This window comes from Saccopteryx leptura, chromosome 3, assembly GCF_036850995.1.
Source record: "Saccopteryx leptura isolate mSacLep1 chromosome 3, mSacLep1_pri_phased_curated, whole genome shotgun sequence".
Lineage (NCBI taxonomy): Eukaryota > Metazoa > Chordata > Mammalia > Chiroptera > Emballonuridae > Saccopteryx > Saccopteryx leptura.
The window spans coordinates 214,720,754-214,745,935 of record NC_089505.1 but is presented as its reverse complement, the minus strand read 5'-3'; the positions used below and the strand labels follow the sequence as shown (position 1 = coordinate 214,745,935).

The following is a 25,182-nucleotide window of genomic DNA, read 5'->3' as shown; positions in this document are numbered from 1 at the left end:
ACACAGGAGAAGCGCCCATTTGCTTCTCCACCCCTCCGCCGCGCTTTCCTCTCTGTCTCTCTCTTCCCCTCCCGCAGCCAAGGCTCCATTGGAGCAAAGATGGCCCGGGCGCTGGGGATGGCTCCTCGGCCTCTGCCCCAGGCGCTAGAGTGGCTCTGGTCGCAATATGGCGACGCCCAGGATGGGCAGAGCATCGCCCCCTGGTGGGCAGAGCGCCGCCCCATGGTGGGCGTGCCGGGTGGATCCCGGTCGGGCGCATGCGGGAGTCTGTCTGACTGTCTCTCCCTGTTTCCAGCTTCAGAAAAATGAAAAAAAAAAAAAAATAAAAAAAAAAAAAAAAAAAAAAAAAAAAAAAGAAACTGAATTTACAGATGACATGAACTAATCAAATACATCTATCATTGTCTAGATAACTTAATGGTGTGCCATAATTTAATATCATACTCTATATGCATAGCAGAATTCAGTTATTTTTCTAATCATCATGCCAAAAGTAAAATACTGAATGAAACAATACAAAAATGAAACAAAAAAAACAAATGAAACTACCACAAAATTGTTTACGATATGACTTGAGAAACCAATTAAACCCCTGAAACTGTTGTATTTTTGTTGTTTTCTATTTTTACTACACGCAAGTCCTAACTGTCCTAAAACACTAAAATGCCATTCATGATTCTACAGATACTTCAGACTCTTGTTATTCCTCTAGGAATCCCTCCCATTGAAACAAGCTTGATTGAAAATAGAAAATATGTGGAGAAGACTTGGACAATTTCTCCATCTTCATCATGGGACAGCTAGGCGTAAAGCACAGTCACGCTATTCCACAGCCTCTGCTCAGTGGTCACTCAAGTCTGCTTCAGTCTTGTCTCTGTATCCACAACAGCTGGCTGTGGAGTAGAATGCTGTCCCTGGGAAAAAAGTTCACTACCATGCTCAGAGGTGGATTTAATGGCAGGCGCCCTGGGCCCTGACTTCTGAAGGGCTCCGCAAAACCTCAACTTTACACTTTTTTCTAAAGTAAGGGGCCCAATATTTTCTTCTGTACCTGAGACCTCAATGAACTTTAATCTGCCTCTGACCATGCTGTCCTCTGTTCCTTCATAAACACAAACTCCTCCCTCATGGAGGTTTCAAAAATGCAAATATGATCTAGGCTTCTCTGATGTTTTGATTTCAATTAAAATTAGTGCCAAACGAACATCTTTGATACGCAAAATGTCTAAACTAGTAAATAATGCAGAATTATTTCACTTCCCCACCTTTTGCAAAAACAAGCAAAAGTTTTCTTCAACCAGATTAAAGAAGATAGACAATCTGTAAATGCTAAAATACCTGTTGTAAAGATTAGGAAATTGAGGGACAATAATTAAGGGAAGCAAATGATCAGAAGAACTACATACAGCCCATGAAATCTTGCAAAACTTAATATTTCATAGTCTTTAATAAAGGGAAGCTGTTATATGGAAGTATTTTGTGCATATTAAAAGCACGTTTCAATAAGTTTTTATAAACTAAAAAATATTAGTAATATAATTTTAAATGGAAATTTTAAAATATCAAATATAATTATGCAGTAGGCTGATTCTTGGTTTTTACATATTTTTAACTATATTAAATATATAATTAATCCACTTCAAGTCTAAAAATTCAATCTACACTATATGTATTTGGTATACAGATCTGCCATTTGTAAATATAGTTCAAGGTTTATATAAGCATGCACAATTAAGTGAATAAAATTAGAGAATCAAACTACTGTTGATAAGAAAGTAGAAAAGTGTATGTTCTAGGCTTTGTTATTTTAACTGATAAGTTTGTGTGGCTCCTGCTACAATAAAAACTGCTATCTATTTTTAAATGAATAATTCGCTCACAGAAGTCAGTGAATGTAGATGTGGGTATGTAAGTGTGTAAAGAAGAAATGGAGTAAATTCTTTGCCATTTGTTTTCCATTCTTAATTATTCTCCAAAGATTAATTTATTTTATTTTTTCTAAAGATTTTATTTATTGATTTTAGAGAGAGGAGAGAGAGAGAAAGGCAAAGAAGAGGAGTGGGAAGCATCAACTCGTTGCTTCCTATGTGCCTTGACCAGGAAATCCCAGGGTTTTAAATTGGCGACCTCAGCATTCCAGGTCGATGTTCCATCCACTGTGCCACCACATTTCAGGCTCCAAAGATTATTTTAAAGTAACAACAGAAGAATGTCAAGAAGGGGGCTTCAAATCAAATCTTGTATTGTTCCAGCTGATAGTATTATGCTATTATTATACCTCTCTATATATATTTACAGCCTGCAGGAACTCTAACAAGTGCAATGAAAGCGAGGCCATGTTACCTGCTCCTTAAAGAACTACATTTTTTTTATAGCACTTAAATAGATAGAAACATGTTTGTGTCTGGAGATATTCTAGAACCTTTTTATTAGAGAAAATCATAAGTAAAATAGTGAGTTCAAATAGCAACTGAAGAGTTATATCAATTAATTCCACACTAGGATCCCTCAAACACATATAAATAAAATATGATGTTTTAAAATCTCTCAAGAAAACCCTGGTGGCAACAATGTAATTAGTGATGTATCTGAATATGCCTTCCAACAACTAGAAATAGCAATCCAGAGAACAAAGAGAAAAATATTCCTGCTGGGGCCAGAAAAAATGACCAGCCATACAGAACAGAAGGTGTGAAATCCAAGCAGTCTTTCATTTTCATGGTTTTGTAGCTCTCCATGTCAGCCACCGCCTGGACCCAAATGACATACAGCATCACCACCAGTGAGAACAGGATGCCTGAGAAGGACAAAACAAAAGACCTTTAGCCTTTCTGAAAATGTTTTCCCAAGAACTCTCACCAATCATTTAATGTCTCAAATTATAATTCTAGCTAAATCACCTACTTTGTGTCAGATCCTTCATTCTGTACCTCATATGCACATCATTTGTGTTTAATTTTCAAAGCATTGAGATGAGGGTTATAGCAGCCTAAGAACCATGACAAGGCAACAGTTGATATATATTTATTGAGTACTTACTGTATGCCAGGCACTGTATTAGAAGTTTACAAACACTACGAGTCAAAAATCCTGGCCTGGTGGAATTTATTCTAACATTTATTCATTTCTACTGATGCCTGGTTTGGGATGAGCACTGTAATTCATCATTTCTTTTGTTATGTATAATAAAATGGCAAAATAGGTACGATTAACTCCAGTTTTAAATATGTGCAAACATAGCTAATAGTTTTCAGAGCTGATTTTCAGCTCAGGTCTTTCTGTTCTTATATTATTATGACACAGGTAATTAGTGCTACAGTTAAATATGGCCATGAAAATAAAAGCCAAGACAAGAAAGAGATGAGAGCACTAAACTAATGTAAAAGAATATAAATAAGTCTTTAAAATTTAAATACAGCCTGACCAGGTGGTGGCGCAGTGGATAGAGCGTTGGACTGGGATGCAGAAGGACCCAGGTTCGAGACCCCGAGGTCGCCAGCTTGAGCGCGGGCTCATCTGGCTTGAGCAAAGAGCTCACCAGCTTGGACCCAAGGTTGCTGGCTCCAGCAGGGGGTTACTCGGTCTACTGAAGGCCCACGGTCAAGGCACATGTGAGAAAGCAATCAATGAACAACTAAGAAGTCGCAACGCGCAACGAGAAACTGATGATTGATGCTTCTCATCTCTCTCCGTTCCTGTCTGTCTGTCCCTGTCTATCTCTGCCTCTGTAAAAAATAATAATAAAGAATCTTTAAAAAAAAAAATTTAAATACATATGTTGAAGATTGATTACAAGATAAATAAACACTGCCTTGAAAGAATGAGGGAGAGGACTGGGGAAAAAAATCTGTGGAACATAGAACCATAGGTTAAAGATTAATAACTAATTAAACAAAGAGAAGGATAAGTGAAGCAAAGAAGAAGGAAGGAAGGAAGGAAGGAAGGAAGGAAGGAAGGAAGGAAGGAAGGAAGGAAGGAAGGAAGGAAGGAAGGAAGGAAGGAGAAGGAAAAGAGGAAGGCAGAGAGGGAGAGAGGGAGAGAGGGAGGGAAAGAGAAAGAGGAAGAGGGAAGAAAGGAAGGGAGAGGAGGAAGAGGGGAAGAAGAGGGGAAGAAAGGGAGGGAGAGAGGAAGAAGGGAGGGAGAGAGGAATAAAGGAAGAAGAGAGAGGGAAGGAGGGAAGAAGGGAGAGGAGAAGTAAGGAAGGAAAATGCTTAATCATTAACTAGAAGACAACATCACAATTTATCAACAATTTTAATGTAACTGTAATCCACCTCTTTAAAATGTTGAAATGTTAAGAATAGAGAAAATATTTTAGTATTGGACAGTGGATTGTAACAAGAAGTATGACAGAAAATCTTCATACATGCTAAAATTTGAGAATAGCACTAAGCATATACTTTTCCATGTGACAGTGACTGTAATAACAGAAAGTAGCAACAGGACCATGCTGAGCTGCAAACTCAGGAGAATCAGCTAAGCTGATTTCACTTGTGAGTGAGCGACATGTCCCACACACTAACCATAAGTCCTGAGGCATTTGATTATGTCCTAAAGCAAAATACACTTAAAGTCACTTACTATTTGTCTAAAAGTTCAATCAAGACATGTCAAAGATGGTTTATTCTTTGATTTAAGGAACTGACCCACCAGGTATAAAAACTCCATACTCTAAATGCAACTCTGCGACTAGGAGCCGAGACTGAGGCATATTGGGCAAGAGAGGGTCACTTTGAAGAGCCTAGCCATCAATCGTCCCTCTTGAGCTAATTGTGTGCTTAAAGTATTCAAGATGTCTTCTCTCTCTGGGGCCATCAATTTCATAAACAACCTTAACAAGTAAACGCAAAAGAATAAGGGCTCATAAATATGAGAAGGTGTGTCCATATCGAAGCTTAAACTTTCTCAAAACCATGATTCAAGCAATAGAGCAATGTGGAATCAACATAGATGCTTCACTAACAAGAAACATTCTTCACAATGTTGTCTGTAATGTAAATGCAAATACTAGAGAGCAGAATAGAGCAATTTAACCACTGAACAACAACTATATCATGGGGAAATATTAAAGTCATAGCCTGCGAGCAAGCTCCTAAAAGCCGTAGCTCAGATTTTGACAACAATATGGCAATGCCGTGTGTTGTCTAGCAACTTTGCCTTTCAATCCTTTTTTTTATTTGCAAATATGTAGACAGTGTTCTTTGCTAATGTAAGGGTTTGACTTAGTGATTTGCATACTATTTGCAATACAAGCACATTGCAAACTTTGTTATTAGTTGTTAGTATGGTTTTTTTTTTATCTTCCTTGCATGATGTGAATCTCTTATGCTTGCAGATATTTTTATTAAAAAATTAATAAAATTGCTTCTGTAAAAACTGGTAGTCTGATAAACATTTTTTTTCAAAAGTTGCAAAACCTACTTCAGAATTTAGAGTATTTAAAAATATGTTCTGTTGCTAATCAAGTAGATGTTTCTTAATAAGGAAGAATGAACTGATATTTAAATGTTGATGTTATTTGAAGAGCAATTACATCTTGTAAGTAAGAAATAATAGGCATTTTATCACTATAATAGTTAACTTGTTCACTAATTGAAGATAAAGTCCATTTGATTCATTTCTGATCAGTTTATGAGTGTAGCTTACCCATGGAGTAAAATAGTGTTTCCCTGTTTATTAAATGGCCAGTGTTTTATATGTATGTGTGTGTGTGCATGCACAGACAGAGATGGAGAGAAGGAAAATGAACTTACAAATATGGGGAAATATTTACATTAAAGGCAAATAGTTTCACTGATGGAGCAGCAGCAAAAATTCATGACAGGGTCCTGCATAAAGAATGTGGTCAAAACAACAGTCAGGAAACTGTAAAGTACTGGTGGACTGATCAAATAAATAACTATATAGAGGTTAATTGAAGCCATGTTCTTCACTTCCTGAAAGGTAGTTACAAATTTGTTTTTGTTTTTGTTTGTCTTTTTACAGAGACAGAGAGAGGGATAGATAGGGACAGACAGGAACAGAGAGAGATGAGAAGCATCAATCATCAGTTTTTGTTGTGACACCTTAGTTGTTCATTGATTGCTTTCTCATATGTGCCTTGACCATGGGGCTACAGCAGACTGAGTGACCCCTTGCTCAAGCCAGCGACCTTGGGTCCAAGCTGGTGAGCTTTTGCTCAAACCAGATGAGCCCGTGCTCAAGCTGGCGACCTTGGGGTCTCGAACCTGGATCCTCCACATCCCAGTCCGACGCTCTATCCACTGCGCCACCACCTGGTCAGGCAGTAGTTACAAATTTAAAATGAAGAAAGAGAGAATGAACTGCATGATATTTGTTTGTAATTGGATGTATCAGTGTGAATTTATGGAGAGAGAGAAAAAAGTAAAAGTGTGTGTGTGTGTGTGTGTGTGTGTGTGTGTGTGTTAAAATATACCTGTATGTATATGCATAGATATACTTCCTGACTCTGTTTCTCGAGAAGGTTTGGGATCAACAACATCCTGGTAGCATGATGCACATTAAATGTCCATCTCTTGGCTTCTAAATAGCAAGAACCAGGGCATCTCAAAGAAATAGATGAATTCAGATTGAAACAGAAAGTACAAGATGAGTGTGGAAAGTCTTGTTATACCAAAAATTAAGATGGGCCCAAAGAATGATGGAGTTACTTCAAAAGACTGATTGATAGGGCTTCTCCTAGCCAATTCTGAGACATCTGACTATAAAGTAAATAATGATAGTGGCAAATTATTTTATCATTGAATAAAATAGAAATCCATGTGTTCACAATGATATAAATAAAAGAGTGAATAAATAAGTAGGAGAAGGGAAAGCTTTTTAAAAATAAAATGCTAACTTATAAATGTAGAAAGAATAGTTGACTAAGAAATCACCATTTGGCATTCATTTAAGCAATAATTCAGGCAACAAACTAAAGTGGATACTAAAAGTGGTGGATGAAATTTAGATGAGTAACAAATATTTACACAGGGTCCAAGTTCCTTTCCACAAAACACTTAATAATTGTAAAGAAAAAAACAGTAACTTTATACTAAAGAAATGTAGCAAATACCACTCAGTCAAGTAATAAAAGTTATCATCACCAGTGACATAAGAACTTGATGTCACTTAACACCCTATAAGATGTGATTTGAACATAATATTGCTGATATGACGCTACAACTAAAACAAAGAACCTAAATCCAACCACAAGGAAGTATTAGACAAATTAATTCAAGAACATTTGAGAAAATCACAGGCTTCTACTTTTCAGAAGAGTCAAGGTCATGAAGGTCAAAGAAGGACTTATACTGGTCTGATGGAGAACCAAATGACACAACTAAATGCAATTCATGTTCCAGTGCTGGATCCTTTTGTGATAAAAGACATTGTTGGGACAGCTAGTGAAACAAATGAGTCTAGGTAAAGAGACTTGCAACTTCTATGCAATTAAAAAATATTTCCAAAAAACAAAACACAATTCAATAAATAAGTAAACTAATGAAAAATAAATAAATAAGGCCCTGGTTGGTTGGCTCAGTGGTAGAGCGTCGGCCTGGCGTGCAAGAGTCCTGGGTTCGATTCCCAGCCAGGGCACACAGGAGAAGCGCCCATCTGCTTCTCCACCCCTCCCTCTCTCCTTCCTCTCTGTCTCTCTCTTCCCCTCCTGCAGCCGAGGCTCCATTGGAGCAAAGTTGGCCTGGGCACTGAGGATAGCTCTATGGCCTCTGCCTCAGGCACTAGAATGGCTCTGGTTGCAACAGGGCAATGGCTCATATGGGCAGAGCATCGCCCCCTGGTGGGTATGCTGGGTGGATCCCGGTCAAGCGCATGCGGGAGTCTGTCTGCCTGCCTCCCGGTTTCCAACATCAGAAAAATATAAATAAATAAATAAATAAATAAATAAATAAATAAATAAATAAATAAGTGTGGCGCATGTTGGGGAACAGGAAGAAATCCTGTGTGTTCCTAATCCTAGAAAGATGCATCTTCTTTTGGTGGAATATTATGACTACTAATGAACACTAATATTATTGATTTTGGCCCACCTGCCAGATGTAGAGTCTCTTCTGAGGCAACTTAATGCTATGAAAAATATTAATTTATTATTATCCAAATAAATCTTCACAAGATATATCACTGCAGACATAATCAAAATGTGGCCTCAAATCCCATGAAGACCTGTGATCACTAAAAAGCCACAGAGATATGGTTAAGCCACACAAAGAGAGTGCTGGGGCTTTTCTTATCAGCAGTGTGGAAAAGTCACTCAAAACTTACAACTGTACATGGATTTTCATACAGAGTTTAAAACTTTTCCCTCTGAATATCATGCATTCAATTTGGAAGTCATTTTATTTTCTGAAACAAGGTGATATCAAACTCATTCACAAATGGCCACTAGGAATGCAATTGTTAAAGATAAACAATATAGAAAAAAATCACAATATGAAAACAAAAAGAATATAACTTCTTCAATGCCAAATCAGACTGAGGAATAAAACTGCATGGCCTCAACATTTTAAAGAACAAGAATGAGAAAAGAAGGTACTATATAAATCCTTTATACTTTATTTTAAAAGAACAAATTTAAAAATGTGTTCCTAGGGAAAGCCTCAGAAATGAAAATTCTCTTCAAAAATAGAGTCAAATGTCAAATATATTCTTGCCTAAAAGTATATATACACCTGTATTACAAATCAAAAACTTTTGAAGTTACTGAAAAGCAATAAACTGGATCTTTAATTGCTTAGAAGTAAATGAATTGCCTTTGAAATATACTTTACAACTTGAATCACGGGCAGTTACTGGGAAATGACCCTAAATTCAAGAGGATTCATCAGTCTATCTTAGTCATGCTTTCACAGAAATTCAGAGGAAACTCATTTCAGCTTTCAGTGGGTGTAGAAAAGGCCAAAGAATTCTATAATAAAAAAAATGCATTATGAAGGAAGTTAAAGTGCATAGAAATTAGAATCAGAAAAAATTGTCTTTTCTTTCTCTGGAGGAAACACATACTGCAGAGATAGGGCGCGTCAGACACGGCATGTAGATAGAACTAGAAAGTGAGATTCATAAACTTTTAGGGATGATAGTATCAGCTTACTCATGTGTCTATTTCCAGAAGAAGAAAATGAGACCAGCAGGAGTTTGTCTATCAAGGTCAAAAGCTTTAGACATGGTCCTGGCCGGTTGGCTCAGTGGTAGAGTGTCGGCCTGGCATGCGGGGGACCCGGGTTCGATTCCCGGCCAGGGCACATAGGAGAAGCGCCCATTTGCTTCCCCCCCCCTCCTTCCTCTCTGTCTCTCTCTTCCCCTCCCACAGCCAAGGCTCCATTGGAGCAAAGATGGCCTGGCGCTGGGGATGGCTCCTTGGCCTCTGCCCCAGGCGCTAGAGTGGCTCTGGTCGCGGCAGAGCGACGCCCCGGAGGGGCAGAGCATTGCCCCCTGGTGGGCAGAGCATCACCCCTGGTGGGCGTGCCGGGTGGATCCTGGTCGGGCACATGCGGGAGTCTGTCTGACTGTCTCTCCCCGTTTCCAGCTTCAGAAAAATAAAAAAAAAAAAATTAAATAAATAAATAAATAAAAATTAAAAAAAAAAGATTTAGACATAACTCAAACTAAAACTCTGATAAATGGTGTAACATATTAGACCTGAAGACATTCAAAAACATCTTACAACAGAGAAAATATGCCAAAGAGGTGGTAGGAGACTAGTTTGCTTCTCCAGGTGGAGCTTCCCGGAAGGCAAGGGGAGAATTCATGCTAACTATAGAAATAAAGACCAAGTCTGGAGCTAGAATAAGAATGCCAAAGATGGTGGCACTAATGAAATGGTAAGCTTATATCTGATGTGCCAAAAGAAAGAACAGAAAAGAAATTTGATAAACTATTTACTATTATTTTCTTTTAAAAAAATTGCAATTCCTCAAGAAATACATAATGATTTTCTTTTGCAGATCTGCACATGAACACTGAAGAGCGAAACTGACAATATCCCCTCAAGAGGCTTTTGCAGAAGATACAAAAATAGTCTTCAAAATCTTTTTACAAAATATAATTGTATATCAAGCTGATAACGTGGTGCTGCGCCTGCCAGTGCCATGGAAGTGACCTGAGACACAGCTCCTCAAGCTAACCTCTGACACTTATGCAGCCTTACTAAAGTATAGTTAATTAAATAAAATATAAAAAACTGCCTTATATTATCTTCCTCACACATCAATTTGTCCAAAAAACTTCTAACAGCCTTTCAATAGTGCTCACTGAGCAATTAAATTCTCCAGGTGCTTAGGGCATAAGGATTTCTTGTGATTGCTTATTTTTAATATCAAGACTATGCCCCTTGACAGGAAGAAGAAACTATAGAGGCTAAGACCTCAATCCATTTACCTTTGTAAGATTACCAAGGTACAGAGTTTTGAAGGAGAGAATTATTACTGGAGACAGAGAGCAATGGGGAGTCTCTGCCATTGGTCAACATGGCACAGGGGGAGGTTCTTACACCGAGTGTGACAAAAGCTAGCAATATAACTGGGTAGAATAAAATAAAAAAATATAAAATGCCCTCCATTTCCTATCCCTATTATAACTGCAGGTGTGAGCAAGAAGGGGAAATGGTCTTTGACAGGACAGTCCACTATTCTCCTAGATCACGTCACGAAACCTGAATATACCTCTTTTCTTTTGCTCCAGCACCTGACTCGCAGTTTTGACTTTTGTTGAGATAGGCAGCCAGCTGCATCTGTGTTTGCCTATTTGGTACAACTACAATAAAACATTGTTTTACCCATAGAGCTTTAAATAAGTGAAATCATAGCAGCATCCCGTCTTTCTCTGGCTGTGTTTACTCATCATGAATGAGAAACCGTCCACATTGTAGCATATGCTAAGTAACAGTACTCCTTTTCGCCCCTGAGCAGTATTTCATTGTATGAATATACCACAATCTCTTTATCTATTTGTTCGTGAACATTTGGGCTCTTTCTAGGTTTTGGCTGTTATGAATTAAGCTACTATGAATAGTTTCGTTTGTAATTTTCTAACTCAAATATAGAGTCTGGAAATTATGGATACTTTTCCTTAGAAAAATGCTTTTGAAAAAAATGGCAACAAAATCTTTTTACAAAATATAATTGTATATCAAACTGATAACGTGGTGCTGCGCTTGCCAGTGCCATGGAAGTGACCTGAGACACAGCTCCTCAAGCTAACCTCTGACACTTATGCAGCCTTACTAAAGCATAGTTAATTAAATAAAATATAAAAAACTGCCTTATATTATCTTCCTCACATATCAATTTGTCCAAAAAACTGACAGCCATTCAATAGTGCTCACTGAGCAATTAAATTCTCCACGTGCTTAGGGCATAAGGATTTTTTGTGACTGCTTATTTTTAATTCTTTAATCATTTTTTCAAACTTTATTATGTATTATTTGAAGCACCTAAAATATGACATATAAATGAATGTTATGAACTCTTATGAAATGAAGCCCCAACCTAAGAACCAGAATTCAACCCTGGACCCAGTTTCTTTTTGGAATTCCTTTGGAAAGAGAGTTGCCCCTCAGATATTCAGGAAGCATCTCTAAGCTCTGAATTATAGCACAAAATTTAGGGGCCTAAATGAGCTAGACTCTTTCTGAGAATTAGCAAGAGATCTGACGCCTTGATATGGAATGAATGATACTTCCCCTCAAGTTATGGATTACATTGGAGTTCATTAGAACTATTTGATTTGAGCCCTGAATTCATACAAGACTTTGGAAAATATCTGCAAATTATCTATAGGGTCATTACCTTCATGTTGTAGTTTTAAAACACAGAACATTAATGTATTAAATGGAAACACTTGAAAGTGCCACAATATTTACAAACAGTTTTGACATGTATTAACTTTTAATATAATAAGAATCTTAAAAATGGCAGTATTTGAGACGTTTCTCAACTTCAAAGGAGCCTTGTGTGTCATGCCAGAGGGGGAGCATGAGCATAGTGCAGGATGGATTCCCACAGGTCTGTTTCAGAAGCTAAAATATATAAGAGGGAAAAAGAAAAATTTGTCAATTCTACATTTTCTAAAGAATAACACTTGTCTTTATATTGTAATGTACTTTCAAGGTAGCCTTATTTCTTTCATTAAAAATTAGTTTCTCCATTGTCCTGATACACCAAGGTTGCAGGTTTGATCCCCGGTCAGGGCAAGTACATGAATCAACTGATGAATGCATAAATACTTTGGAAAAAATTATGTTTTTCTCTCTAACATTTATTTAAAAAAATAATAATACAGTTTACTAAAAATAAGGTCTTGAGTGTCCAGACTGAGAGAGTCCACCAAGGAGGATGATTCATTGTAGAAAACTAGAGATAAAACAGCCTTAAAAAACATTAAGAGCCTGACCAGGCGGTGGTGCAGTGAATAGAGCGTCAGACTGGGACATGGAGGACACAGGTTCGAGACCCCAAGGTCACCAGTTGGAGTGCAGGCTCATCCAGCTTGCGCGCAGGGTCACTGGCTTGAGAGTGGGATCATAGACATGACCCCATGGTCGCTGGCTTGAGCCCAAGGTCGCTGGCTTGAGCAAGGGGTCACTTGCTCTGCTGCAGCCCCCTGGTCAAGGCACATAGGAGAATGTAATCAATAAACAACTAAGGAGACTAAGGAGCTGCAATGAAAAATTGATGCTTCTCATTTCTCTCCCTTCCTGTCTGTTTGTCCCTATCTGTCCCTCTCTCTGTCACAAAAAAAAAATTTTTTTTTGAAGGAAAAAGGAAGTCACACTTAACAAGGTAATAGAAAAGATATCACTAAATGTCAACATATTAGATACTAAGTAAAGGGGAGCAGGGCCTTCAAAGTTTGCAAAAGAAATTATATACAATATAGAATTCTGTGGAAAACAAAAAACAATTCTGGACTGTAACAGTAATGAATCCTGAAGCACTCCCAGGTTTACTTACCACCTATAAGTCTAAGGCTGCTACATCTCCACCTTATAACGGAGGTGTGGTCTCGAAGGTCACCTGACCTTGAGAGTGATGGAGAAGGGCTTGGAAATTCAAAATATAGCCGAACTGGTAAAAGAAACCTAACAGAAGGGTTGCAAAACAAACTTAAGGCCTGACCAGGCAGTGGCGCAGTGGATAGAGCATTGGACTGGGATGTGGAAGACCCAGGTTCAAGACCCCGAGGTTGCCAGCTTAAGCGCTGGCTCATTTGCTTTGAGCAAGGCTCACCAGCTTGGACCCAAGGTTGCTGGCTTGAGCAAGGGGTTACTCAGTCTGCTGAAGGCCTGTGGTCAAGGCACATATGAGAAAGCAATCAATGAACAACTAAGGTGTCGCAATGTGTAACGAAAAACTAATGATTGATGCTTCTCATCTCTCCATTCCTGTCTGTCTGTCCCTGTCTATCCCTCTCTCTGACTCTCTTTCTGTCTCTGGAAAAAAAAAACTTAAGGAAATTATCCATAAAGTAGAACAAAAAAGACATAAAATAGAGAAAGGAGACAAGTTCAATAGAGGAGGATAGATAACTTCCTAATAGGAGTTGCAGCAAAAGAAGTTTAAAAATTTTAAAAAGAACTAAAGAAGCCTGACTTGTGGTGGTTCTGTGGAGAATTTCACCTGAAAAATTAAGATCCGTAAGAAAATTAGAACTAAAAAATAACTAAAATTAATAAATTAATAGATTAACAGATTAGACACAGCACGAGAGAGAAGTAATGAATTGAAAGATAATTCAATATAAAACATCCTAAATATCAGAGAGAGAAAGAAAAAAATAAATAAATTAAAAAAAATTAGTTTCTCTGGGAAAATAAGCCAGAACATCTTAAAGATAAAATTGTGTTTTTGTAATAGTTCTTTCTTTTTTAAATTAATAAGCTTTTGCTTTTTATTATAATTAAATTATGCTCAGTTTTATGTATCATATTTCAGAAATTGTAAAACTAATGCATAATGATAACCATAAGAATTCTCAGTTTATCTCCACTCTTCATTTTATCCGAATCTCTTTTCCACTAATTTTCCCCCAATTTTCTTAAGATAGCCTGAGTAGTTTATATAGTTATAATTTCATGACTGTATGTTGTCTTTACATCTATCTGATTCTCAAAAATCCATGCTGCCCATACTTTGTCATACTACTTTCCCCATACACCAAATATCTCTTCCCTTTCATTTTCTGGTTTCATGTTTTTACTTAGTCACCAAACATGTGTAATGTTTATCGGATTTCTCAAATATTCATTATTTTCATACAATGGTGTAATAATTTTAGGTGTAAAATATCATATTTATAGAGAATGATCACGAGGGTTTATCCATTTCTACAAATAATTAGGGATTTAATCTGAAAAGCAGGGTTTTGTTAATGCCAAGGAAGAGTTTACTCACAACAACTGCATTTCAGAAAGTAGGAACCTGTTGGAGATAACAGGCCTGGATTTTGACCGCCCTGGTTATAGATTCACTGTCTAGAAAGCTTGACACTTTACTAGCTAAACAACCTTAAGCAAATTTTTTACTTCTATCTCAGCTTTTTCATTGGAAAGTAGAGGTAATGCGGTGCCTACTACAAAAAGCAGTCCTGAGGAATTAATGGAGGTAAAGCACTTCCCAGGTCTTTGGAATCTAGCGAGCATATGATAAACATTGGTTTGTATTATTATCATGGTTATTATTAAGCTTTGGCATAAGATCCTGCTAATGGCTTGCAAATAGAATTCCCTAAAATATTTTAAAGCATTAGAGCTTCTCACTTGAATGGCTTATTTCAGGACTGGCCTAGAGGTAAGAGAATAAACTTGGCACTCTATCTTCCAGTTATGAGATTTCGAAAGGGAAATAAGGGGAAATATGCTTCAACAGCTTCTGCATTGTCTTATTGGAGTTCTCCACCAGGTGGCACCAGTCGCCTCACAGTCTCTTTACTGAACGAGCGGGAAGGGATAACATCAGGTGAATCCAGAGTTGTGCTTATTTATGACAGGGACATTTTTTTGCAAATCTCCTGCCCCTCCGCAACAGCCCTTTAGTTATAGGGAGTACACATTCTTTCTGGGGATCAGCATATGTTCGTTTGATAATTCAGATGAATCTATACCTATGTGTTTCTCTTTCTACACAAGAAAATGTAAAGAAAAAAAAGTCCTCAGAAACTGCAAAACAAAATTTAGTAGGGAAACTAATATGCTTTAGTCACTCACTGATAGCCATTTTTGTGCAAAGCAATTATTTGGAGGAAAGGTGTGGAATGAAATAGATTATTTACAAAGAAATGCAATCAATAGCTATTAATGATACACATACTTTGGAAAAGGAAAATTAAGTAAATAGAAACTTATTCTGCCTTTCTACTGTGACAGACCTAATCCCAAACCAGAGATCCCATTCATAGGTCAGGAAGAATTTGTGACCCGACACACCTGAAAACTCCATAATAAAATGGCACTTGAGTAAAAAGCATTCATTTGCCAGGCCTGTCACTATAGTTCTCAAAAGAACAGCACAGATACATTTTTTCAAGAGAGAGTAGTAGGGAGCATTCAAGAGGAAGTTCAAGTTTTTCCAGAGAAGTTCCACCAGAGCTGTTACTGAGCTGGCTTCTCACTCGCTAGATCTATCAAGGCAGGAGCTAGACAGTAACTCCAGAACACCTTCAGCAATGACACATGAGCCAAGCCCAGGCGGGGTGGAGACTTGGAAGCAGGCAGCAGCTCTCTCCAGAGAAATTGCTCTGGGTCTCCTCATTCTTTCTTCAAACTCTCCCTCCCTTTTAAAGCCTTCATCTAGCTGGGATGCTGGAGACTCAAAGAACAGAGTTGAAGTGCCCTCTTTTCATTATTCCTCTGAGTCCTATCTCCTCATTTTAGCATCATGCCTTTGCCATATTGGTGCCCCAGTCAAAACCAAGTCAAAATAGGCCTGAGTCTAACACATTTCAACTGATAAGCATTATGAGGAAAAATAAACTTACAAAGATGTATCTGATTAAGAAAAATTAGGGAATATTTTATTGCTTCATATGCATTTTGAAATATCCCCTAATTTTGGTGAGCTATATTGCTTTAAAATATATCTGTGAATAAAAACTCTTTACAGTTTCTTCCTATTTAATATTAACCAAGGTCGACTTATTCTACACTTAAATTTCAGGTGAGGGATATTAAGATCCCACATCAAAAGCTGAAGGAAGGCCTTCCTACATAATAATTGAACAGCATGCAAAACAATAATTTTCCAAAACAAATTCCCAAATATGACAGTGAAGGCACAAAGTAAGGGTGCAAGGCAGGCAGTTTAGAAACACAATAGTGGCTTACTCCCTTAGTCCTGCTTAGAGAGCAGACCTAGTATATTTCAAGGCCTCTTGCTTGAGCAAAAGGGACATCCAAGCCACTATTCTACAGCTCACAAAATCGGAGACACTAGTTCTGCTACAAGAAGTATATCTGCTGATATATAACTACCCATAGTTTTTTACTAATCACTCTTTTCTTTCCATTTCCCATCTCTAACAAGCTAGAGCTTTGAATAAAATATTCAGTCCTGGACTTTGGGGAAATGTTCTGCTCCATACTGGGAAATTATGCTTGTGATGTTCTCAGGAAAACCTACTTCCTGCACACAAAGAAAGACACAGAAGTTTTAGAAAAGCCATTCTGGCAAAAATGCTACTGGTCATCTTGGCCTGTTGTCCTTTTCCAAACGGGTAAGTGGCTGTTTATGGCCAGGGTCTTTCACTATATCAACAGGGAGACAGCAGGTGCAAGCAGGGAGTTGTGTGTAAGTTTAGAACCCCTGCCTCTCCATCAGCAGTTCTTTCCTAACCCCTTCCTGCTCTGGGCCTGTGTTTCCTGTGCACACTTTTCCCTGGCTCCCACTGCTAGATGTTCTGTATTATCTGGAGGGAGATGTGAGGAGCTAGGCATGACCTGGAGCACCTCCTGTGAGCCATGTGCTCATTCTCGGCAAGAGGAAGATGAAGGTCTGAAAGATGTATTTCTCTATAGCAGGGGGACGGGGTGAGGAGTGGTCTCTTTTGGAATGCATCCATCCTTTCTGTCTTATCTCGTGCAGAAATAAATGCGGTTTACTGATGAGCTGCTACAAATTTCATGAATCTTTTGGGGTTTTTTGTTTGTTTGTTTGTTTGTTTGTTTGTTTGTTTTTTGTATTTTTCTGAAGCTGGAAACGGGGAGAGACAGTCAGACAGACTCCCACATGCGCCCGACCGGGATCCACCCAGCACGCCCACCAGGGGTGACGCTCTGCCCACCAGGGGGCGATGCTCTGCCCCTCCGGGGCATTGCTCTGCCCCGACCAGAGCCACTCTAGCGCCTGGGGCAGAGGCCAAGGAGCCATCCCCAGTGCCCGGGCCATCTTTGCTCCAATGGAGCCTTGGCTGTGGGAGGGGAAGAGAGAGACAGAGAGGAAGGAGGGGGAGGGTGGAGAAGCAAATGGGCACTTCTCCTATGTGCCCTGGCCGGGAATCGAATCCAGGTCCCCCACCCACCAGGCCGACGCTCTACTGCTGAGCCAACCGGCCAGGGGCCATGAGTCTTTTGAATAAGGAAGGAAAACAAGCCACAAATTTGATTGACTTCTGAGTCAGCATTACCTGTTAGATATGAGAATTTTATTATATTTTATTTTTATTTTATTTTTCTGAAGTTGGAAACGGGGAGGCAGTCAGACAGACTCCCTCATGCATCCAACCAGGATCCATCTGGCATGCCCACCATTGGGCAATGCTCTGCCCATCTGGGGCATTGCCCTATTGCAACCAGGGCCATTCTAGCACCTGAGGCAGAGGCCATGGAGCCATCCTCAGCGCCCGGGCCAACTTTGCTCCAATGGAGCCTTAGCTGCGGGAGGGGAAGAGAGAGACAGAGAGGAAGGAGAGGGGGAGGGGTGAAGAAGCAGATGTGTGCCCTGGCTGGGAATCAAACCCGAGACTCCTGCACACCAGGCCGATGCTCTACCACTGAGCCAACCAGCCAGGGCTGGAGATATGAGAACTTTATATGCCTTTCAGAGCCACTCGCCTTTGCTACATGACTTTTTTATGAAGGTTCATGTCTTTACACATTTACAAAGCACTGTCCTCCAGGCCAGAAGGAAGCAGCAGTAGCCATGGAAGGATGTGTTTCAGGCTGTTTGTCCCACATGGAAAGGACTTACACAATTCACCCCGCACACTCATATCATGTCCCTGGTGACCCGCAATAGCTTGGGAAACAGCTGTCAGGCAAGGAGCACACACCCTACAGGCACAGATGGCCTGAGTCAAATCACAACTTTGCCTCCACTGCATTCCAAAGGACTGATTCACCACAGATTCCTTTCCTCCCACTCATGCACCTTGGGCCTGGAATAAGGGCTGCGGTGTTCCCTGACTTACAAGATGTTTAGGCAGCCTCACCAACTTGAAGCGCTAGCAAGGGATTCAGCCCAAGTTCAGGCACCTCTTTCCAGATGAGACTCTGTCAAGCTCTACATTCAGCAGAAAAATATAATTCCAGTTTGCCATTCAGGAAAATGTGATTTCAGTTGTGGGACAAAAATCTTCCTACCTTAATATGCTGATAAAATAACAATTTCTAGTGTTTGTGGCTTATCACCAATGCCAGTGTCCCAAGCATCCAGATCAGGTCATAATTCTGTCTTGTACACTTAGAAGTCTTACCGATAAATAGGAATTTCTACATTGATGTCTCTTTGCAAAGGCATTATAAATATTCAACTTTATAATAATTTTCTCCACATACCTCTCTTTGTAGTGCCATGCCTACCCACTCTATTTCTGCATATTTCCTATCACCTCCAATATCGCAGGGTTAGGAGAAGATAAGAGTCACCCCCTTTGTATCTGAGAGTTATCCAGAAGTCCACATTAAAATAAATTTCAGGGTAAAGGGGAAATAAATGGAGATGAAAAAATACTTGACTTGAGGTAGTGAACACACAATATACAGAAGATGCAGAATTTAAAAACATTACAAATGCAAACACAGTTGACCAATTGATTAGGTATTGTGGAGGTGTGTGGTGAGACTGACTGAAAGGCATATTTAGCATATGTCGGAATGCCCTGACAATTGTCACCCTCTTGGTCCAGAACTGAACTTCCCTGAGGAACACATGGCCTAGCCTGCCTGGGAGGTATCTGCCCAGGTGCAGGGAGTGGCCACACACACCGTCCAAGCCTTGTTCTGAGCTGTTGCTAGAACAAGAGGAATACCATGGACGCCACCCCTTACAGCAACTGCAATAACTCGGCATGTCCAACCATGCACGGAATGCCCCAAAACAATGTGTTTGCTGATGCCAAAGAGTTGTTCTCTGTGTGCACACTCATCAATGGTCGTTTGGAATTTGGTTTTCCCTGTCTTCAGGCCATCTGTCTAAATAAAGAGGGAGTGCCCAATCTTGTTTGTGGCGTTGATAAAGGAGCCACAGCAATCATGGCCCAAGCTGTACCTGATTCCAACTGCCTCTTAGAGAGCACAGCGGTCAACACAGGGAAGCATGGGAAACTCAGTTAGAAATGATGGAATAAGGTCAAAAACCAAAGAAATTTTGGAAGACTAGGTTCATGGAATGAAGCCTCTTTATTTTTAAAATATAAAATCTGACCAAAGAGAGCATTATAAATGATTTTAACTCAGTAAATAACTATACACATGTTTCTGTATTAAATGTGGTACAGACACAACTTGGCTGAGCAACAAACCTAGTGTTTATTTCTTATTTTCCTCACCTTTGTGTAGCATAAAATTTAAGTTTCCTTCTTCAACTTCAAAAACATAAGTTGCCTATTCATGTTATCTGGGAATGTTAATTATAGAGAATTGAACGATTCTAAAAAGTCTTCTGTCAACAATTATTCAAGTTTAAGGATGAATTCTTGGCCCCATTATTGCTTAAAAGATTGTGTTTCATGGTGGAAATTGCTACTAGACAGTAAACTTTAGTTGTTCCTGAGAACATCATTTTTCCTGCCTGAACTGATAAGATGAACAGTAATATTTTATCTTGTTCAACACAATACTTCTCTGTTCCTGGGAAACAAATAGTCCTAAATAAGCAATAAAGAATTGTGCCATAAAGGAAATTAAGTCAAATTTTAAAGAAAAGTGTCTTCATAATTGTCTAGTCCGATGGCTTTCAGAATGGGCTCCCAGAACACCTTCGACACCTCTCACCTCTCAGGGTCTTTTCTATAAAGAGTTGAACAAGGAGGTTCTCAGCCCCATACCCACATGCAATGAAAGATTCGCTGAAAAAAGAAAAATTCACTTGTCACAGGCAGATGACTATGTATCAAATGCTTTATCATTCTACAAGGTTCTTGTCCAAATTTAATTTTTTTTAAAAAATTTTTATTAAAATAATTTGGCTGAGTAGTATTCCATGGTGTATATGTGCCACATCTTCTTTATCCAGTCATCAATTGATGGGCTTTTTGGTTGTTTCCATGTCCTTGGTGGTTACGGGGGGGAGGGAGGAGAGGGAGAGGGAAGGGGGAGGGGGAGGGGCACAGAGAGAACTAGATAGAGGGTGACAGGTCAATCTGACTTTGGGTGATGGGTATGCAACATAATTGAACTTTAAGATAACCTGGACATGTTGTCTTTGAATATATGTATCTTGATTTACTGATGTCACCCCATTAAAAATAAATAAAAAAAAATAATAATAATTTGGCACACAATATTACATTAGTTACAGATGTAAAATATAGTGATTCAACATTTACATACCTTATAAAGTGACACCCTAAAATGTCTAGTTGGATATATTAATTGCTCACACATTATAAAATGATTACATTTTTTCCAAGGCACTAAACATAAACACACACACACACACACACACACACACACACACACACACACAATCCCTGAAGACCAAACTCAAGATCAAAATATTTCTGAGTTTAAATCAATTGTGCTGCTCATGATATGTTAATGCTAAACTACTCATATTACACATTACCTTTATTGACACAGATTTAAAAACAAAATTAAGAAGTGAGGAAAAACAAACATTTATTTATTTTAGCAGGGAGCTATTATTTCTGGGAAGACCAGCATAAAATACCTTTGAATAAAATGAATGTAGAATATGGTTTGGGGGAGAAAGAATACACAGTAAAAAACATGCTCAGTTTTAAGTCATGAGGAGTTCGGTCTTATGAAATTAAAAATTAAAGAAAAGAGATGATAAATTATGAGATCCAAGTTTTGGGGTTAGATTGGTACATAAAGACACATGCACCCCTATGTTCATCACAGCATTATTCACAGTGGCCAAGACATGAAAACAACCACAGTGTCCCTCCATAGAGTATTGGATAAAGAAAATGTGGTAGCCTAACTAGGCGGTAGCACAGTGGATAGAGCATAGGACTGGGATGCAGAGGACCCAAGTTCAAAACCCCAAGGTTGTTGGCTTGAGCGCGGGCTCATCTGGTTTGAGCAAAACTCACCAGCTTGAACCCAAGATAGCTGGCTTGAACAAGGGATTACTTGCTCTGCTGTATCTCCCCCCCCCCCCCATCAAGGCACATATAAGAAAGAAATCAATGAACAACTAAGGTGCCACAACAAAGAATTGATGCTTCTCATCTCTCTCCCTTCCTGTCTGTCCCTATCTGTCCATCTCTCCGTCTCTCTCTCTCTGTGCATCACATACACACAAAAGAAGATGTGGTACATATATGCAATAGAATACTACTCAGCCATAAGAAAAGAGGAAATACTGCCATTTGTGACAATATGGATAGATCTTGAGAACATTATACTGAATGAACTAAGTAAATCAGAAAAAGCTAAGAACTCTATGATTTCACACATAGGTGGAATATAAAACTGAGACTCATGGACGTACATAAAAAGTGAAATGGTTCCCAGGGGGAAGGGGATGAGGGGAAGAGAAGGGTGCAGGGAAGGGTGCACAGAGGGACAAATATAAGGTGATGAAAAATGATTTGACTTTGGGAGATGGATACACAACATAATCAACAGTTCAAATGCTATAGAAATGTTTACCTGAAACCTATGTACTCTTACTGATCAATGTCACCCTGTTAATTTTCTAAATAAAAATTAAAAATAAACTATGAGATCCAAGTGAAAGAAACTAATCACAAAAGGCTACATATTGTGAATCCATTTACATGAAATATTCAGAAATAGCAAATCTATATAGACAAAAAGTAGACCAGTGATTCCTGGGCATTGGGAGCAGCAGAGGAGAGGATGAGGTGATAAAAAATACCCCTGAATAAGATACTGATGATATTTGAGCCACTTTGTAAAATACCAAATACACTACATTGTACACTTAACTTTTTTATTTTTGATTGATTGGTTTTAGAAAGAGAAGAAGGGAAAGAGAGAGAAACGCTGATTTCTTGTTCCATTCACTTATGCATTCATTGGTTGATTCTTGTTTGCACCCTGACCAGGGATCAAACCCACAACCTTGGTGTGTTGGGATGATGCTTCAACCAACTGAGCTACCTGGCCAGAGCTGTACTATACACTTTAAAATGGTGAATTTTGCAGTATGTGAATTATATCTTAATTTTTATAATGTTATTTTAACACATTTTTTTTTTTAAAAAAAAAAAGGAGCTCAACTGTATAAATCTGGGCTCTTGATAAAAACCTTTGAAAACCCAGAGAAGAAAAGAGTTAAAATAAAAGACATAGGACAAAATAAGTTAAACAGGAATCTTGTTCTCAGAGCATTTTTTTTAGCTCCTTAAACCGAGGATCTGTATCTGATTATTCTTTTTATTTCTGCTGTAGAATTAAGCACAATAATATGTAAAATGTGTGCTTAAAGAAACTATTTGTTAACTAGCTACTTATTAACATTAACTCATGCTGGCAACATCTTGAGCTGTGTTTGCAGTGGTGATAAAGTTGACCACGCTATTCGTTCTGTTCCTGCCCTTTGCTGCCACTACTATCCCATGCAGAAATGCTTTGTCCTTCTGATCTGATGATACAATACAGCATAGTCATGTGAAATTTTGTCTGAGTCACACTAAAGTTTGTCTAATTTTTCATAATTGTTATCTTTACAAATAATCTTAGGCTTATGTTTTCAAGCAAGTTAGTGTTCTGGCCTTTACTTCCCAATGAAATGGAAAGGCTTAAAATTCACCAGACTCGCCTGTTCAGTTAATTTTTATTTGTACTATGGTCATTTTAGTAAGACTTAGAAATACAAGTTAGAAAACTGGCTTAAATAACTTTAGATTTTATAATAAATAGAACGTATTTAGATAATTCATGTGAACCACAATTACGGAAACTAAATGTAGGAAGAATGTTTTTTACCGATAGGTAAACAAATTATGAGAGTTTTTAGCATTATCATAAGGCTATCCTTTTCAGAACACACAGAAAAGTTCACCTATAACGGGATGTAACAGAGAGACATCTTATGACCCTATTTCATATACAGAAAAATAATAGAGTAGGAGATGTGAAAAGACCCTCCGAGCAGAGATTTTCCCTCCAGTGTCCTCTTTCATATAATGTGGATACAATGAGCAAAAACTGTTGTAGTGATTAAGTGTGTTAGCACATGCAAAATTCATAGTCCCTGGAAAAGTGCCTGAAGTATAATTAACATTCAAAAAATATTATACATGAATATAATTGTATTTGTACTGCTAGAAGCTTGATACCTGAAACTATAAATAAAAAGTATAATGATAAGGAAAATATCCATGGCTAGCAAGCACACCCTTAGCATTGTACATACCTGCAGCAATATATGAGCTTCCTCCGGCTTTATAGAGAATATGGCTGGCAAAAGGGGCTGCACAGATTATCAAAAAGCTCGCAGTCACCACAGCAACCACTCCCAGGAGCATCAGGACTACCCAGAAGCCACGGTAAACTGGAGACCCGAGGGTAAAAAAAAAGAAAAGAAAAACACACTTAGATTGTGAACACAACAGATTGTAACACAGTGAGTTTCTTTCCTCTTCAGTTTTCCAATTTCATCCATAGCACTGCCAAGTGGAATCCCAGGCTATGGGTCTTGCCTTATTTTTAAATGAAAACCTTACCAGATGACTTCAGTTCATGCTCAGTACTGGCACCATGCACTTGCTTAATATACTTTGGGAGTTCAGTTTTTCTGACCAGAATTCCATTTTAGAAGTGGGAACAACTACAGTGTTAAAAGAAAGATTTCTCTTGAGTAAGTACCCATGGGGTCACATATAGATGTTTCATATAAAATGTGCAAAAGATATGAAAGAAGTTTACATTTACAAACATTGTTAATTACTTCCTGCAAAGATAATGTTTATAATAAAAATGGCAAGCAAAGTAAAAAAGGAAATGTTTGTAATCAGACTGAGATTTTAAATTAGATATATCTAAGGTTAATTGCTTTCTATTAATATTTGTTATTTAAAAGATTCAGAATGAGAAGTGATATCTTATTTAAATTAATAGATGCAACTGGTGATAAACAGATGTGGGTTTAGTGTGATGTTCATAGTAACCAAATAATGATCAATGTTGAACAGTATAATTACCAATATATTAAACAAATTTATCATTTCCCAAAGGCTAAAACACTAAACTAAATTTCTTTTGGTTTAAACAAGGGAAAGCTTAGTGAACCAAATTAAAATTATACTTTTTATGTAAATATAAAAACTTTATAATAAAGCAAAGAATATTTTTTCTCAACATGCCCACTTAGCAAAGAAAAAGTATGTCACTCTTGGTATCTGAGAGAAAAAGGAATGAGAAGGTGGGAATTTGAAGAGTCACTGCAGTTGAATGGGGAAGGAAGACTGGGATTTGTGCGTGATTAACTCAATTTTGAAGACAGGACTAAAAGGGCAGCATTTACCTCACATACCAATGCTGCTGATTTTCAGTAACTTCATTTTCTATCACTTGACAGTTTCTATAGGAAGTGCAAAGAGTAAAAATATTAACAAGAGGCAGCCCAGGGAGTAAGGAGCCCATTCTGCCACTTTCTTGATCACACCAAAACTGGACAAATATCCCCAACAACTAGCTGAGGACTCAGGAAAGTAAACAATAACAACAAATGGATTAAGGAGATGGTGGTGGAGGGAGAGTTGACTTGGGGTGGTGAACACACAGTGCAACACACA

General features: G+C 38.4%; 1 protein-coding gene across 2 annotated transcripts in view; it reads right to left on the bottom strand.

Moving 5' to 3' along the window:
- Positions 1-636: 636 nt before the first annotated feature.
- The window catches only part of TMEM182 (transmembrane protein 182), a 50,484-nt gene continuing 25,938 nt past the window's right edge, over positions 637-25,182 (bottom strand). For both annotated transcript variants that reach the window (XM_066377512.1, XM_066377513.1), the window contains 2 exons: positions 23,802-23,939; positions 637-2,797 (listed from right to left, as the gene is read on the bottom strand). In XM_066377512.1, the coding sequence (XP_066233609.1) occupies positions 2,577-2,797; positions 23,802-23,939 (359 nt within the window). In that variant the 3' untranslated portion in view covers positions 637-2,576. The remainder of the gene's footprint in view (positions 2,798-23,801; positions 23,940-25,182) is intronic.